This window comes from Platichthys flesus, chromosome 2 (assembly GCF_949316205.1).
Source record: "Platichthys flesus chromosome 2, fPlaFle2.1, whole genome shotgun sequence".
Lineage (NCBI taxonomy): Eukaryota > Metazoa > Chordata > Actinopteri > Pleuronectiformes > Pleuronectidae > Platichthys > Platichthys flesus.
This window is the reverse complement of record NC_084946.1, coordinates 2,792,728-2,806,017: the sequence shown is the minus strand read 5'-3', so window position 1 is coordinate 2,806,017 and position 13,290 is coordinate 2,792,728. Positions and strand designations below refer to the sequence as shown.

At 41.6% G+C, this 13,290-nt stretch overlaps 1 protein-coding gene across 5 annotated transcripts in view; it reads right to left on the bottom strand.

Annotated features, from left to right (window-relative positions):
- Positions 1 to 13,290, bottom strand: part of setd5 (SET domain containing 5) — a 28,881-nt gene that overhangs the window by 11,012 nt on the left and 4,579 nt on the right. For 3 of the 5 annotated variants that reach the window (XR_009921787.1, XM_062394518.1, XM_062394542.1), the window contains exons 2-9: positions 3,994 to 4,258; positions 2,758 to 2,860; positions 2,110 to 2,372; positions 1,823 to 1,881; positions 1,523 to 1,710; positions 1,245 to 1,283; positions 470 to 766; positions 133 to 281 (exon numbers count right to left, since the gene is read on the bottom strand). Coding sequence is in view for 4 of the 5 variants with exons in the window: in XM_062394518.1 (XP_062250502.1) it covers positions 133 to 281; positions 470 to 766; positions 1,245 to 1,283; positions 1,523 to 1,710; positions 1,823 to 1,881; positions 2,110 to 2,372; positions 2,758 to 2,860; positions 3,994 to 4,064 (1,169 nt within the window). In the remaining variant the exon portion in view is untranslated. The remainder of the gene's footprint in view (positions 1 to 132; positions 282 to 469; positions 767 to 1,244; positions 1,284 to 1,522; positions 1,711 to 1,822; positions 1,882 to 2,109; positions 2,373 to 2,757; positions 2,861 to 3,993; positions 4,259 to 13,290) is intronic. The other 2 variants (XM_062394527.1, XM_062394534.1) reach the window with 2 other exon arrangements.

The window sequence follows — 13,290 nt, the reverse complement described above, 5'->3', positions numbered from 1 at the left end:
AAAACCGGAACTGTTTTATTATTCTCAAAATACACTTAAGAAAAGAATGGACTTTGAGGAAGTATGCAGCTGTTGTTGGACAAAAATACTACACTCATTATAGCCCATTACTCAAATACTGTGATGTCTTACTTTTTAAAGAAGTGCCCGTTGACCTCAAACTGTTGTTTGAGCATAACCTTTCCCCGATATTCAATTATGAGTGTGTCTGGTTCCAGGCTCTTGGCAGCTCGGAGGATCTTCCTGTGTTTCTGCACCCTTGTTACCCGCCCTAACTGGAGCTACAAAACACCAATCACAAGTCATTATTTGCAAAATATTAAAGGCATCATGAGATTACTACAGAATAGTAATTAGGGTGTTATTATTGGCAACGTTGCAGCTTTTCCAATGCTGCTGCTTTACATGCATGCACAGTGACAAATAAGGTCAATCATTATAATTTTAATGGATGAGGAATGGGGCTAACCTGCATCTGTGAGCCCAGCACTGTGTTGTTACAGGCCAGCTCAGTGTGGTTGATGGTGTCCATGGCATCAACAGAGGTGTGGATCTGTGTGGTGGAGGAAGGCGTTGTGGTACCACTCTCACCCCCCTCTTTGGGGGTGGGGGTGCTGGCAGAAAGATGGAGCTGCATCAGTTCCTGGACATCAGCGCTGTACTGGTTTGCCAGAGACTCCTCATATTGGTCTGTCCACTGGCGGATCCTGCTCTCCCAGCCCTCTGCTGTGTTCTCATCCAGTACGCTGGCCTCTGTTGTGGAGTTCTGTACAGAAGAAGAAACCTTCTTTAGAGATGAGACAAGGTTAAAATATAGTAGATGTTCAGACTGTTTAGGGTCAATATGAAATTGAGTAGCATATGTTCTAAAACCACTTTTCACTGATAGTTGCTAAACTCTGCCATTAATCTGTCGGTTACTCTTTTAATCTCTGTGTTCAAATACAAAGTATTTCACTAGAGTCAAACTCCCAATAAGTCTCCCCATGTCCACATTTGTAGTTTGTAAATGTTCAGGTTGTTGGAAAAGTATGACATAGTAACTAAATCACAACCTATGTTACCCAGCAGTCACTCCTGATATCCTGATTTTGTAAACAAGCAGAAGAAAAAGCTGTGCAGGGATTCACCGACACTTCTAATGCTTGCCATGCTGTTGCTGTGCAGAAAAAAGTGAATTACGATACCTGCTTAACCCTGTAATCTAAACATACATGTAAATAAGTGGTTAACTCTAATCTTACCTTCATCCTCATGGACTTCCGGGAACCCTCTCTAAAAGCCTGAAAGAAGGAAAAATAACACAAATCAGTTCATTGAGCAGATACTATTCCTCAGTAAAAAACACAACTGAGGCTTTCTTAATATGAAAACTGAGGCTCTCTCTGAATTTCCCTCGGGATTAATAAAGTATCCATCTATCTATCTATATATGTATCTATCTATCTATATGAGGAGCCTATAAATACACTGGGTCTCAATCAAATGGATTTTAATTTAATGGATTTATAAGTGTTCATACCTTGACCTTTTTGCCTTTAGGTGTCCCACGAGCCTTTTCTGTGCTCTTCTTCCTCTTTTTGGATTTGCTCCTTTTGACCCGGTTGACAATGAGTTTGATGCTGGTGGGTGTGTGCTGGGTGGCGGTGTAGGAGACGGTGGACGGCGACACCTCTTCATCACCACTCTCTGTGGCACTACTTTCTCCAGCTACAAAGGGAAACAAAATTATGTAGGGCAACAACATCGATCGGTGATGTGCTTCACGAATCCAAGTTACAAATTGTTAAGCACGGATGAAGAAAAAATATGAGCCAAATACCTGAGATATTTTCAGTCTTTCTCTGTTGGCCCTCTGCTTCTTTCCTCCTGTCAAGTCCTCTGCAACAACAATGAGAACCAAGTATTTCAAAAACTGAAATCATTGACACAGTGTTTAAAGTTAGAAGGAAAGAGCATTTCCCACAGTTTCACCTCAATTATTTATGAGCTTCAAAATGTTTTTCTCTGTTTGAAGTATTAAAATATTGCAGAGTAGTATCACATATGTAATAAAGGATATCAATGTTGAACTACAGATCGATTGATCTTAGAGTTTTCCCTTCTTACCTGCAGTTGTCACACTTGATGAGCAGGCCATCTGGCGTCAGGCTGCAGTGACACCAGCCGGCCACGGCCCCTTCCTCGTCTGAGGAGCTGTCGCTGTCTGCTGAGTTGTCCTCTGTAGTTTCATGATAGTGGGAGCCGAGGACGACGCCGTTGAGATCCATGCGGGGGATGATGGTTTGGGAAAGCGGGGAGGCAGGTGGGGTGGGGGGTGGGGGTGCACCATAGTTGTGATCCTGACAACACACAACGGAAGACTGTTGCATCTTCAAACAACGGGTGTTCAGGTGAAAAGGGAAACGGAAAATAGAGACGAATGAAAATGGGAGCAAAAAACAGGTATGTGAAACAGTACAGCTGTTAATAACAGAAGCAGTCTGAGGTTACAACAGACTAACAGCAGGACAGACATTCTTGGATTCAATCAAATTAGAACCAATCCATACTCTTATTGTTCTATTTTTAGAACAAGGAAGTGGAAAAGATTGTAAAAAAAAAAATGGATAGATTAGGTGTTATTATTTTTGCTTTCAACATGTTCATAGCGGCAGAAAACTTATCATTGATTAATAGAGATCAATACTTATTTTGTTCAATAAGACATATGCTATGATTAGATTTGGTGATAAGAAAAGAGCGGTATTAACTCACAGCATATGGCAGTCCCCGATACCCATGGCTCTGTGCGCTCCCACAGCTGTGGTTGTTGTAGTTTTTCTCATTCACGGCAGGACTTGCTTCAACTGACTCAGGGCTGGAAAATTTGAAAATTATTTCTTTAAGAATAAAGATAAAACAAGAGCTTTTTTGAAAACAAAAAAAACCAGGATATTTTCCACTGCTTTTAAATTACCAACACTTTTTAAATGTTTCAATCAGACACTAGATGGCACCAATATGCTGAAGTTTCTCTCCAGTGTGGGAATGCCGCAATTGAGGAAATACAATGTTGACCGCTATTACATTATGCGACTCCTTTTGCCCTTTAGCTGAGGTCTGGCCAGACGCAGAGTAAGCTTGCCTTTTTCCTCTCGTCCTCCTAAGCTGGCGCAGACTCAAATGTCAGAGAAATCAAACTGAAAAATGTGAGATTTTTTACACAGGATTTTGTTTATCTCAGCAGAGACTTTGTTTTTTCCCCTGTGTTAGAATCAGTCGCCTTGGCTAAGGTGCAGAGGAAACTGGGGCCATGATCAAGGGTAGATAGAGAGAGGCCAACTGGATTGCACATAACTTCAGCCTCATAAGCAGGGTCACCTTCAGAGAGGTGGCAAGTGTGTTCTTATTGAGTCCGACTGTGGACATTCCCTCTGACACTACTCCAAACAGCCTGGGCCTGATGTCGAGGTAAGATACCACTCTACCTGTCTGACAGAGCCGGGGCAGGATGAATCTAAACAAACATAACTGGAATGATAACTAGGCTAAGGGTGGCCTGTCCCTCTGGACAAAATGTGCAAATTACACAATAACTGAAACCTTCACTAGTATTATAAAACAGAAATCGCTGCTTCATTCTGTGGAAACAGTGAGATTATTCAAACAGATAGTGATCATTTCAAATCAAGTTACAACAGCCTTTGCAAACTACCCAATAAAAAAAGAGTGAGGACAACAGCAGGCCACTTTCACTATCCAGAATTTTCATCCTTATAAAAGGGGTCAGGTTATGGCTTCACTTCCAGTTCTTTTGAAATGTTGTGTAGCCAGCCAGACTGAAGCATCACATATTGTATTTTGGTCTGATGAAGTTTAGTTTTGGTGTCAGAGCTTGTGTGCGTGCAAACGTGATTGCGTAAATTGGGCAAAAGAAAACAAAAGACTTGTAAATATACTGAATCTTTCTTCAAGTCTAGAGTCCCACATGCAGGTAATATGAGTACTTACTCGGATCCAGCAGCCATATCTGAGTAAGACGTTTCAGGTGTGGTGACTCCCAGCGCAATTACTATGCTCATGACGTCCAGCACAGCGGCGCGTGGGAGGGGGGAAGACAGGGGAAGGGAGGTGGTAGAAGGAGGGGAGGGACAGGGTGGGACGGGGGAGATGGAGAAGTGGGGTGAGGAATCACAGGGTCCCAGCTATAGCAGCAGACCACTCCAGAAGTGGGGTGCCACTGAGCCGCAGCCCACGGCTCACGGTCATGGGGGACCTGAAGAGAGAGGGTGACAGACGGAGAGACGATGAATTCTACACACATACACAGCGTGGATACAGAGAAACCACTTGATTGAATGCTGCTTGACCTCTCCTACCAGTATTTCACAGAGTGGAAACTTTGGAATAAAAGAGGTATACGTATGGTGCCTTAAAGTGCCCATAGTATGCTTCTGGGTTTGTCCTTTTCCTTTGAGGATCAAAGTTTTATTTATTCTCTTACGTGAGAAAGGTCTGGCTAGTTACAAAGGCCATAGTTCTCTGTGAGAGACCTGGCTTTTTAAAGCATTTACATAAAATGAACATATAACCTGCCTGACCACTGCTTAGGGCAGGACATATGATATTGTTACCACAGCTAATGTTTACAGGTGATAATGAAGTCTCTGGGTAAGGGCTGTGACATTGCCAATATGCATTCAATGCAGCTGAAACATCACAAAATAGTGCGATGGGTCAACCACTGTTTTAGAAACTGCTGCATATCTGCCACACGGCAAAATATGTTAGTACTGATTGTAAGAAGAACGTAGAAGATAAACATGAGCAAACATTTTCTAGCATGTACTATAAAACGGACCAGTAAGGAACATGCAATGAGTGCAGTTAACAGGAATGCATTTATACCCGTTTCTTTAATGCAATGACACAGCAAAATGTCTGCCATGATTACAAAACTACTCACTATCCTCTTTTGTTGGCACAAAGTTGAAGGTCCGGCTGTTACACTAACCCAGTCTAACCCCGTTTCTTTATGACAATTAATGCAGCACAGTGTTGCCATTAAAACAACTGTTGCAAATCATTGATTAGCAATGCCATCTCCTAGCAAATATTTAACCTGGTCCATAAACCACATCATTTTAAATCAAAACCTACCATCAGACAGTCATCAATTAGAAACAATGCAGTTACTTACTGTTAACTGACTGAGTTATCTACTGAAACAGAAAAGGAGAGTCTGCTGGAACAGAACTGGAATGCAATGGAAGCAAATAATAACAGGGTTTCTTTAGCAAAGGTCATTGACACTGAACAAAGGGTTGTCAAGACCACATTACCCCAACACTACAAGGAAACTACCCTTACACACCAAAGGAGGGAACAAATGTGCTGACTCATGTTGACAATGTGGGGAGCAGCAGAGTTTTGATGCATCGAAAGTGATAACTTAATATAGAGACTGAACGATGGGCCTGTCTAACATCCACATAGAGGCTTCCAGAATGGAGGGGAGGGGAGGCTATTCATAAAGAGGAAAAACAACCAGGGGCTTTACGGCTCTGCTGACATTCCCAATAGGATGCACCATCAAATACAACCAGCAGGAGACGCCTTCCTCCTAGACGCCAGGAGGGGTGAGTCATCCAACATGAGGCCCAGCCCTCTTGTCATGTGACCCCCCCCCCCATGCTGGATCACTGACCCACACTCCTCTGCATTCACTCAGACACCCTCGCAGACACAGAGAGAAGCAGCAGCCACAAGGCTGCAGAAAGAGGAACGGGCTCTCCTGTACCATTCACACACTTTACAGCAAGGTCATCCACCGGCCAAAGACATGCAAATATCCTACTTCACAAAAACAATATGATCAGATTCCACTTAGTACAAGCCCATAAAAGCTCAGCCTCACTTGTACAATAAAATCTGCATACTAATATTCAAACAGTTTAGCCTAAACTGGCTACTTTACAAATAGAAAGCAATCAAAATTGACAGCAACAGGACGCATGCCATTTCTGTAGAGGTCCCCTATTTACAGCAACTGCTGCCCTCACTCTGCAGCACCGAGGCAACCACAGCCAGGCAGGGGACTTCCAATAATGTCAAGGTCAGTTCAACCGTGCTCACTGTCAAACTGAGAATGTCAGAGCCATCCAGCTGGATACACATAGATAGGTAGAAACCAGAAATGTCACTTTGCTTTTGGTTATAAGAGCAGAACATTCCGCTACAACTCAAATGGCCTCAATAAGAACAGTAACACACAGATGGGGGCAAACAGAATGAGGGGTTAAAGGGTAGAAGTCTTAAAGTTAACATAGGTTTGTAACATTTTTAGACATGGAGTGGATCTCGTGGTGCTTTTTCAAAAACCACTAACTGTTTATTTTCCTTGCAGACGATTGCTGCCTCCCAAAAATAGCCACCTCGCTCCTGCCTAACACACAAAGTGAGTCACTATTTGGGCCTCTTCCAAAAGAGCCAGACGGTGAACTAGGGAGGTAAATTCCATACAAAGAAGGAAAGCCTTTCTTTACCTCCTCCCCCACCACCTCCCGCCCTTCCTTGTTCGTTCCTCTGGCCATGAATACCGACTCAAATTACCAGCAGGCTCAACAAACTCTTTTCACTTCCACTAGAACAGAGGCCATTTTGGGGACAAGGCCAAAGGGGGAGGGACATGCAGACAAAATGAACAGCAAAAAATACCCCTCTCTCTTTTCATCTCTCGCATTACTCCACTCTCCTTTATCTATTTATTTTTAAATGTGTTCTGAAGATTTTAAATCACTGGTAGATGTGTATTATGCCATCCTAAAATAAGCTACTTGATTCTACCTCAATATCTTAATATGTCCCTGAGGTAATATAGTAATCATATTTCATAGTGAGGGGGACAAAACAAATCCAACCATGGGAGCATATGCTCAGCAATTCGAAGGCATGAACACTCAAAATGCCACACCTCGTCTGAACAGAGCCCAGCACAGCAAGGTTTTGTAGGGGACAAAAATAGACATGTCATGCACATGTAGCTATAGGGCCTATAGACAGTATAGCCAGCCCCATGAACTCAATATTACATTATATTTCCAACACTGATTCATGGTGGATGTTATAAGGGCAACATGAAAATTAAACAACAATGTGATTTTACAACAGAAATAAAACACAAAGCTAATGCCTGGCTATTTTTCCATTGCAGCATAGCGGCAAAGATAAATCTGTTGTTTAAAAGTGCACACCATCTGAGACATGTCAGGACCAACCCCACATTAATGGCTGCACTTTGAAAGAAACGATTAAATAAATACATTTAATCCAATATACGCAAAAAATTCCAAAATAGAACAATGTGCGCAGTAATTGTTCATATAATGTTCCTTTTTTTGTTTTGTAAATGCCATAGTTTTCTCCTGAAATGACAGATATGAAAAAAAACTCTAGCAAAATGTTAATTAGTAATGACAATAATTAATGAAAGCACATTTACCATGTTAGTATGTCTTCAGTGTACCATGTGGAGCAATGCTCAGCAAACAAACAAATTATTTGTTAAATTTTCAAACTGCAGGAGCTGAAATTTTAATTACCCACAGCATGTAGTCTAAGATTTAAGAGGCAAGAGTTTCTGGCTGAAGTGAAGCCGGTGGGATGCTAATTTAGCGTTGGCTAATTATGGCTGGTATGAACGGCTTGGCCGTTGTTTTAAAAGCTTCTCTGTGATGAACAGACTATTGGGGTGGTATGGATGGAGATATCAAAAGGGAAACATTAACTTATATTTGAAAATGAAGGTCACATTGTTAAATTTTCACACAGCCAGATAGATCAGCTGAAACTGGTTTAACTCAATCCCATTCTCTTAAGGGTCTCAGAGAAGTTATGTCCCAGAGGAAAACGTCAAAGTAAAGAAATGAGTACATGAAAAACATCTGGAAGCCTATGATTCAGTAAGTTCCATAACAGATTCAATGACTTAAGTGGGAATCTATACACCCTGCCTTTTGTCTACACACTCCCCTGTCCTACATTCACCTTAAAGGAAACATTCAACACTACAGCTGCCCCTGAAGAATGTTATATACGAAGCTACAGCCAGTAACCAGTTAGCCTAGCTTAGCATAAAAAGGTGGGTTAAACTGATACCAGGGCCATTAAATACTTGTTTAAGCTCATTTACTCATATATAAGTGCAGCTTATAAATACAGCCACAATCACTGGTTAAAGCTAACATGTTCAGCAGTCATACTTTTTACAGTTAACCATCCATCTAGGGGAGTCTAGTAACTCACAGGCACAACACCTTGTAAAATTTGAGTTAAAGACATTCTTTATCATCCTACTTCACCTTTGGGATGACATTTTCTTGTTGTTATGCAGCTCCCTGTTTACATCATACTTTCCAGATTTGGAAATCATCAGCTTCCTCAGAGGTCTCCTACCATGGACATCATATTACCTTGAACAGAGATGTTAAACAAGTCCAATAGCTTCTTCAAGCCATTTACTCTAGGGGGTCATTGTTACCGCACTGAAAATTCTGCTTGAGTCAAAACAGCTGGACGTCAACTTGAAGGAATATATTTACACAAGTCAATTTTTGTCCATTTATAGTCATTATAGTCAAATTCACTGTCTGTGGAATGGTAAATATTTAGTTACTTATTTTTTAGAACACCCTTTTCCTATGTTTTGGCCTGGTATCTACACAACTCTGGAGTCCCCGAGCCCCTAGAACAGACACTTTTGGAAACGCTGCATGCACCAGTTCAGATCAAAATCTCTGGTTTTATCATTTAGTCTGGAGGGGTAGAAACTGAGAAATTTTGAAAAGTTGACTAAGTCTCGTACCTTCACTTCCTGATTGGTCTTATAAGTCACAATGTATCCTGCCCTGATTTGTCATACTGCTATCATGTGACCCTTTCCCAGAAATAAAGTAAACATGCCACATACCACAGTGAATATGAATGGTCATGTAACGTGTTTTAAGACCCGTTAGTATGCAGAGAAATTATTTCTGAAACACTTGGTGGATGACGTGTTTGACTCCACAAAACCCTTCTAGAATATCAGACGTAAACAGCGCTGTAGCCTAATCCAATAGAATTGGAGTAAAACAAACCCCTTCTTCAGATGTAATTAAAAACAGAAAAAAAAAACATAACGTGCCTCCATAATGCTCCTGTGGTGTCATCCAACTGCCACAAGCCCCGACATTCATATTCATCTCGAAACAATCTCACTTAAACAATGTTTTTAGCCTAAATGTCCTCTGATATGCTCCTCAGAGCTGCGTTCAGGTACACTCTGGCACATGGAACATGTGTGGGGTGAGTGTTTGTGTGGCTACATCTGCTAGCTTTGCTACTTTTGTACATGGTCTTTAAGGCTCAAAACATGGTGTAAATTACCTTGTATCAAGTCAACTATGAATGTTGGGGCTTGGGGACACTTGGATGACACCACACGAGCAGTATGGAGGCACCTTTTAGGTTTTATGCAAATCAGCAGTTCTTGAGCCCAAGTCCTCTGCTAGCTCTTTTTGGCAAGGCATGTTTCACATCAGCAAGTGTCTTGTGAACATTAAACTCAAAATGTATGTATGTTTAAGTATTTCCAACTCACCTCAAGTCTAATATCTATGACTGGCTTCCAGTTTTGATATATTCCTGACCAGTTAGCGTTTGTTGAATTTTGAAATTAAATTTTTTTACGTGAATGTTTGAATGATTTGAAAACTAACTGTACAATGAGGGGTTATTAGTTTAAAAGATTGTATTTATTATAAACTCAATTGTGATTTAGTTGAAGAGCTGTCAAATGAGTACATAAGTGCAGTTAACAGCAAGTACTGTTATTAATGAATGGATGGAGCAAATGGTTGATAAGGCACAAAGTGATAACATTTTTGGTGGATTTCCTTTCCCACTGCATTTTCCTAACCTCTGTCAACAGACCATTCCATTTACAGTTTAGGGCTAGCTTTGGTGTTGCATGGTTAAATACTGTTTCAAATGTGATTCCATCGTGAGAATAATAAGATTCCAAGGGAACAATGAATACATGTTCAGTTTGGAGTAGAACCATCTTAAACACATTATACTTAAACACTTAAGACAGCTTTGGGTTAGGTGACTGCACAAATATATCAGAGATAACCTGATACAATAAACTGAACTCACTTGATATCTTGATATTGGTCATTTGAGATGTAGCCTTGAACAACAGAGCATATAACCAGCTCTTATCAACCTAAAGAAACACTGCTGTAACAAATAAGAATCCGTCTTGTCCGCTGCCCCCCCCCCCCTCCCCACTGCTTTAATATAACAATAATTGAGCAAGTACCTGGCATATTAACAATTTTTTCTTCATAAAGCTTCAAGGGGGCTGCTAGAACACATGACATGAACATTAATACATAATTTGGATTTGATCAGCATGTCCACATTCACAGTGTCCGCCTGTGCTTCGCCAAACCTCCATAACACATTCACTCAAGTGAGATTACACCAGCCCCCTCAGTCTGCCCCCGCACACATGCTTGCTGTACAGGGCAGCATATGAATATATCTTCTGTTCCCCACCACTGTGCAGGTCGAGCTGCACTCTGAGCTACAACGCAAGGATACTGAAGATGAGGTATCAGAGAATCAATAGGGTCTGGCTTCAATGGGATATGTGGCCAGGGAGAAAGCAGAGCTTATTGTAGATCTTATTTCACACTCATTTACAATATCACAAGGATAACAAACATACTTTGTATTAAATATATCTTACTAATATCTTATTTAGTGTCACAAATGGAAAACATATGACTGGAACAGGACTTCAGTGTGATAATATATATTTATCAAAAAGGGCATGTGTTTGAATATCTACATTTAGTCGATACACTTCATAATATGATCCCCATGGCTTCCCTTGTCATGGTGACAAGGGAACCTGATCATAATAAAGGTGAGGAAAAGAAAATAAGTGTAAAATTAACTGGGTAGCTAAGTGAAAGCACCAGAGAAAAAACACACTGTGCTGTTACGACACTGCATCCATCACTATCTTATCCAAATAACGTTCCTGTCTTCCTAGAACTCTCTGGGCCAGACTAAATAAAAGCCACACATGATGCAACATTCAGCCGCTTGACCAGCCATCTCTCAATGACAATTACAAAATATAGCACCTCTAGGAAAGATATTGCTGCTGTACACCCAGTTGAAAAAACTCCCGGAGCAAGATTTGGCCGCACTTTGACACCGGCCAACTGCACACAAATATAAACAACAAAGCTTAGCCTAAACAAGTTGGAGACGAGGGGCTAAACAAATGACGTGAGGCAATAAGGCAAACATTTGGTTTTGGCAGTTATAAATGTAAACTATATTTCAAAGAGCCTGCGGCAGAGTTATATCGTTTCTGGGTAAAGTCTGAATCCCAACAGTGGGCTGTGGTCATGCCGAAGGGTTGAGTGTTCTGGGAGCGCAGCATGGCCCACCATTAACATAACAATGTCCAGCTGCCTGAATGGACCCGGACCAGACCGGGGATGAGAGACGCACAATGGAGAACAAAGGCCAAGTGAGTGCTATAAGAGGAGTGGGGGAGAGAGGCAGAGCAGTTGACAGCAGGGCCAGCATGACACAAAATCACTCATCTGTTTTAGGGCAAACAAGCCAGCTACTGTCTGTTTGAGACTCAGTAACCTAGGAAGAAAAGGAAGGTCTAAGCAAAATACAGGTGCCTGTTTGGGCTTGACTACCTCTGTCTGACCTGCTCCAGTTCCGTTTTTTTACCCATTGTCAACCTGACACCAAGCTTCTTAAATGGGCACTTTTTGAATACCCAACCAAGACCGGTGCAATGTTAAAACAAAAATTCTAAATCAGAGGAACTGGAGTCAAATGCCAATTTCAAATCTCTGCTGCTGTACACATGATTCTGATTAACACGTAGCATTTAAAGAGCTTTAGAGAGGAGAACACTTTGTCCTCACAACGGCAGAATTCCCACTGAGGCATGTCTGTTACCAAATGTAGGGAGGGATGTTATCCAAATAGAAGTCTAGCAGCGGCCTGAGTCCCAAAAAAAAGGATTTTGTTGTTAGATAAGCTCATTCTCCAGCATAACATAAACCAGAAACACCCTCTGTCAATAAGCACATGATGTTGCTGCATGACAAACACATTTACATGATATTTGAATTTCCTCTTTTAGCTGACAGTATTATCGAGAGCGACACGACAACTTGCCCTGGCTACAACTTGCTTACCAATGTAAGATTGTTGGGTGTCCCTCAAAAGAAAAAAGAATACAGAGACTTGGCAGCCATTTTGAACTGCTGTAGGGCTTTGACTTACCCTCCCTGACACTTTGAAGTTAGTGAAATGAATCCGAAAAGACTAAAATGTCTTTGAGGTATGAGGAAAGACAACCAAAACTCTGATGAAGATGTGTGTGAAGTGTGGGGGGGCTTGAGTAAACAACTGCCGATCCTTGAGTAGGAACACATTCAAGAGGATCAGAAGCAGTGCTCTATTTTAAGACCGAACCCATTTTAAAAGAACAAGTGAAAGACCACAGATAAAAAGTCTGTTTACTTAAAAGACAACACAGCTCCCACCTCTTCCCAAAAGGAACCATTTGCTCAAGGTGACAAAGCAAGGTGGTTAGGAACAGGAAGAACCTGGCACCAGATATTTACTTCCCCTTTTGTGTCTGGCACTGATGCTGCACATTACAAAAGAGGGCAGCTGTTGGTTGGTATCAGGACGAGGTGGATTGACTTTGGTGGAAAAGCTCTGTTGGGGTTGTTTTTCTTCTGCGCTGCTCTTTATTTGATCTTTTTAGCTACCTGACAACACCCTCAGGGCAAACATGCGTGTAGATTTTGTAATCTTGGGTTTCACCTCATTCGGTCTCCTTTATTCTCCTACTTAGTTTCATGAAAGAAAGAGATAGTCAGAACTGAGAGGAAAAAAAAGGAGACGGGGTTATGTGGTGGAGCCTAAAATGGCTACTTGCAGTTCAGAAGGTGCACACACTGAAACTCAGGATATTGGTGAGCTTTGGTTCTGCTAAACACTGTGGGAAATATCGCAAGGGAGAGGGACAGGCAGTATGGCGGTGAGAGAAAGAGAAGGAAATGAAGGACAAAACATATGGGTGCATTAAAACAAGAACACAAGAGTGCGAAGGAGAGGGACAGGGAGGGAGAGAGAGATATGATTACGTAGATTGCCTGCCTGCCTGCCTGCCTCACCCCCTTTTGGCCTTGTTTTTTTCCCCAGCCACTT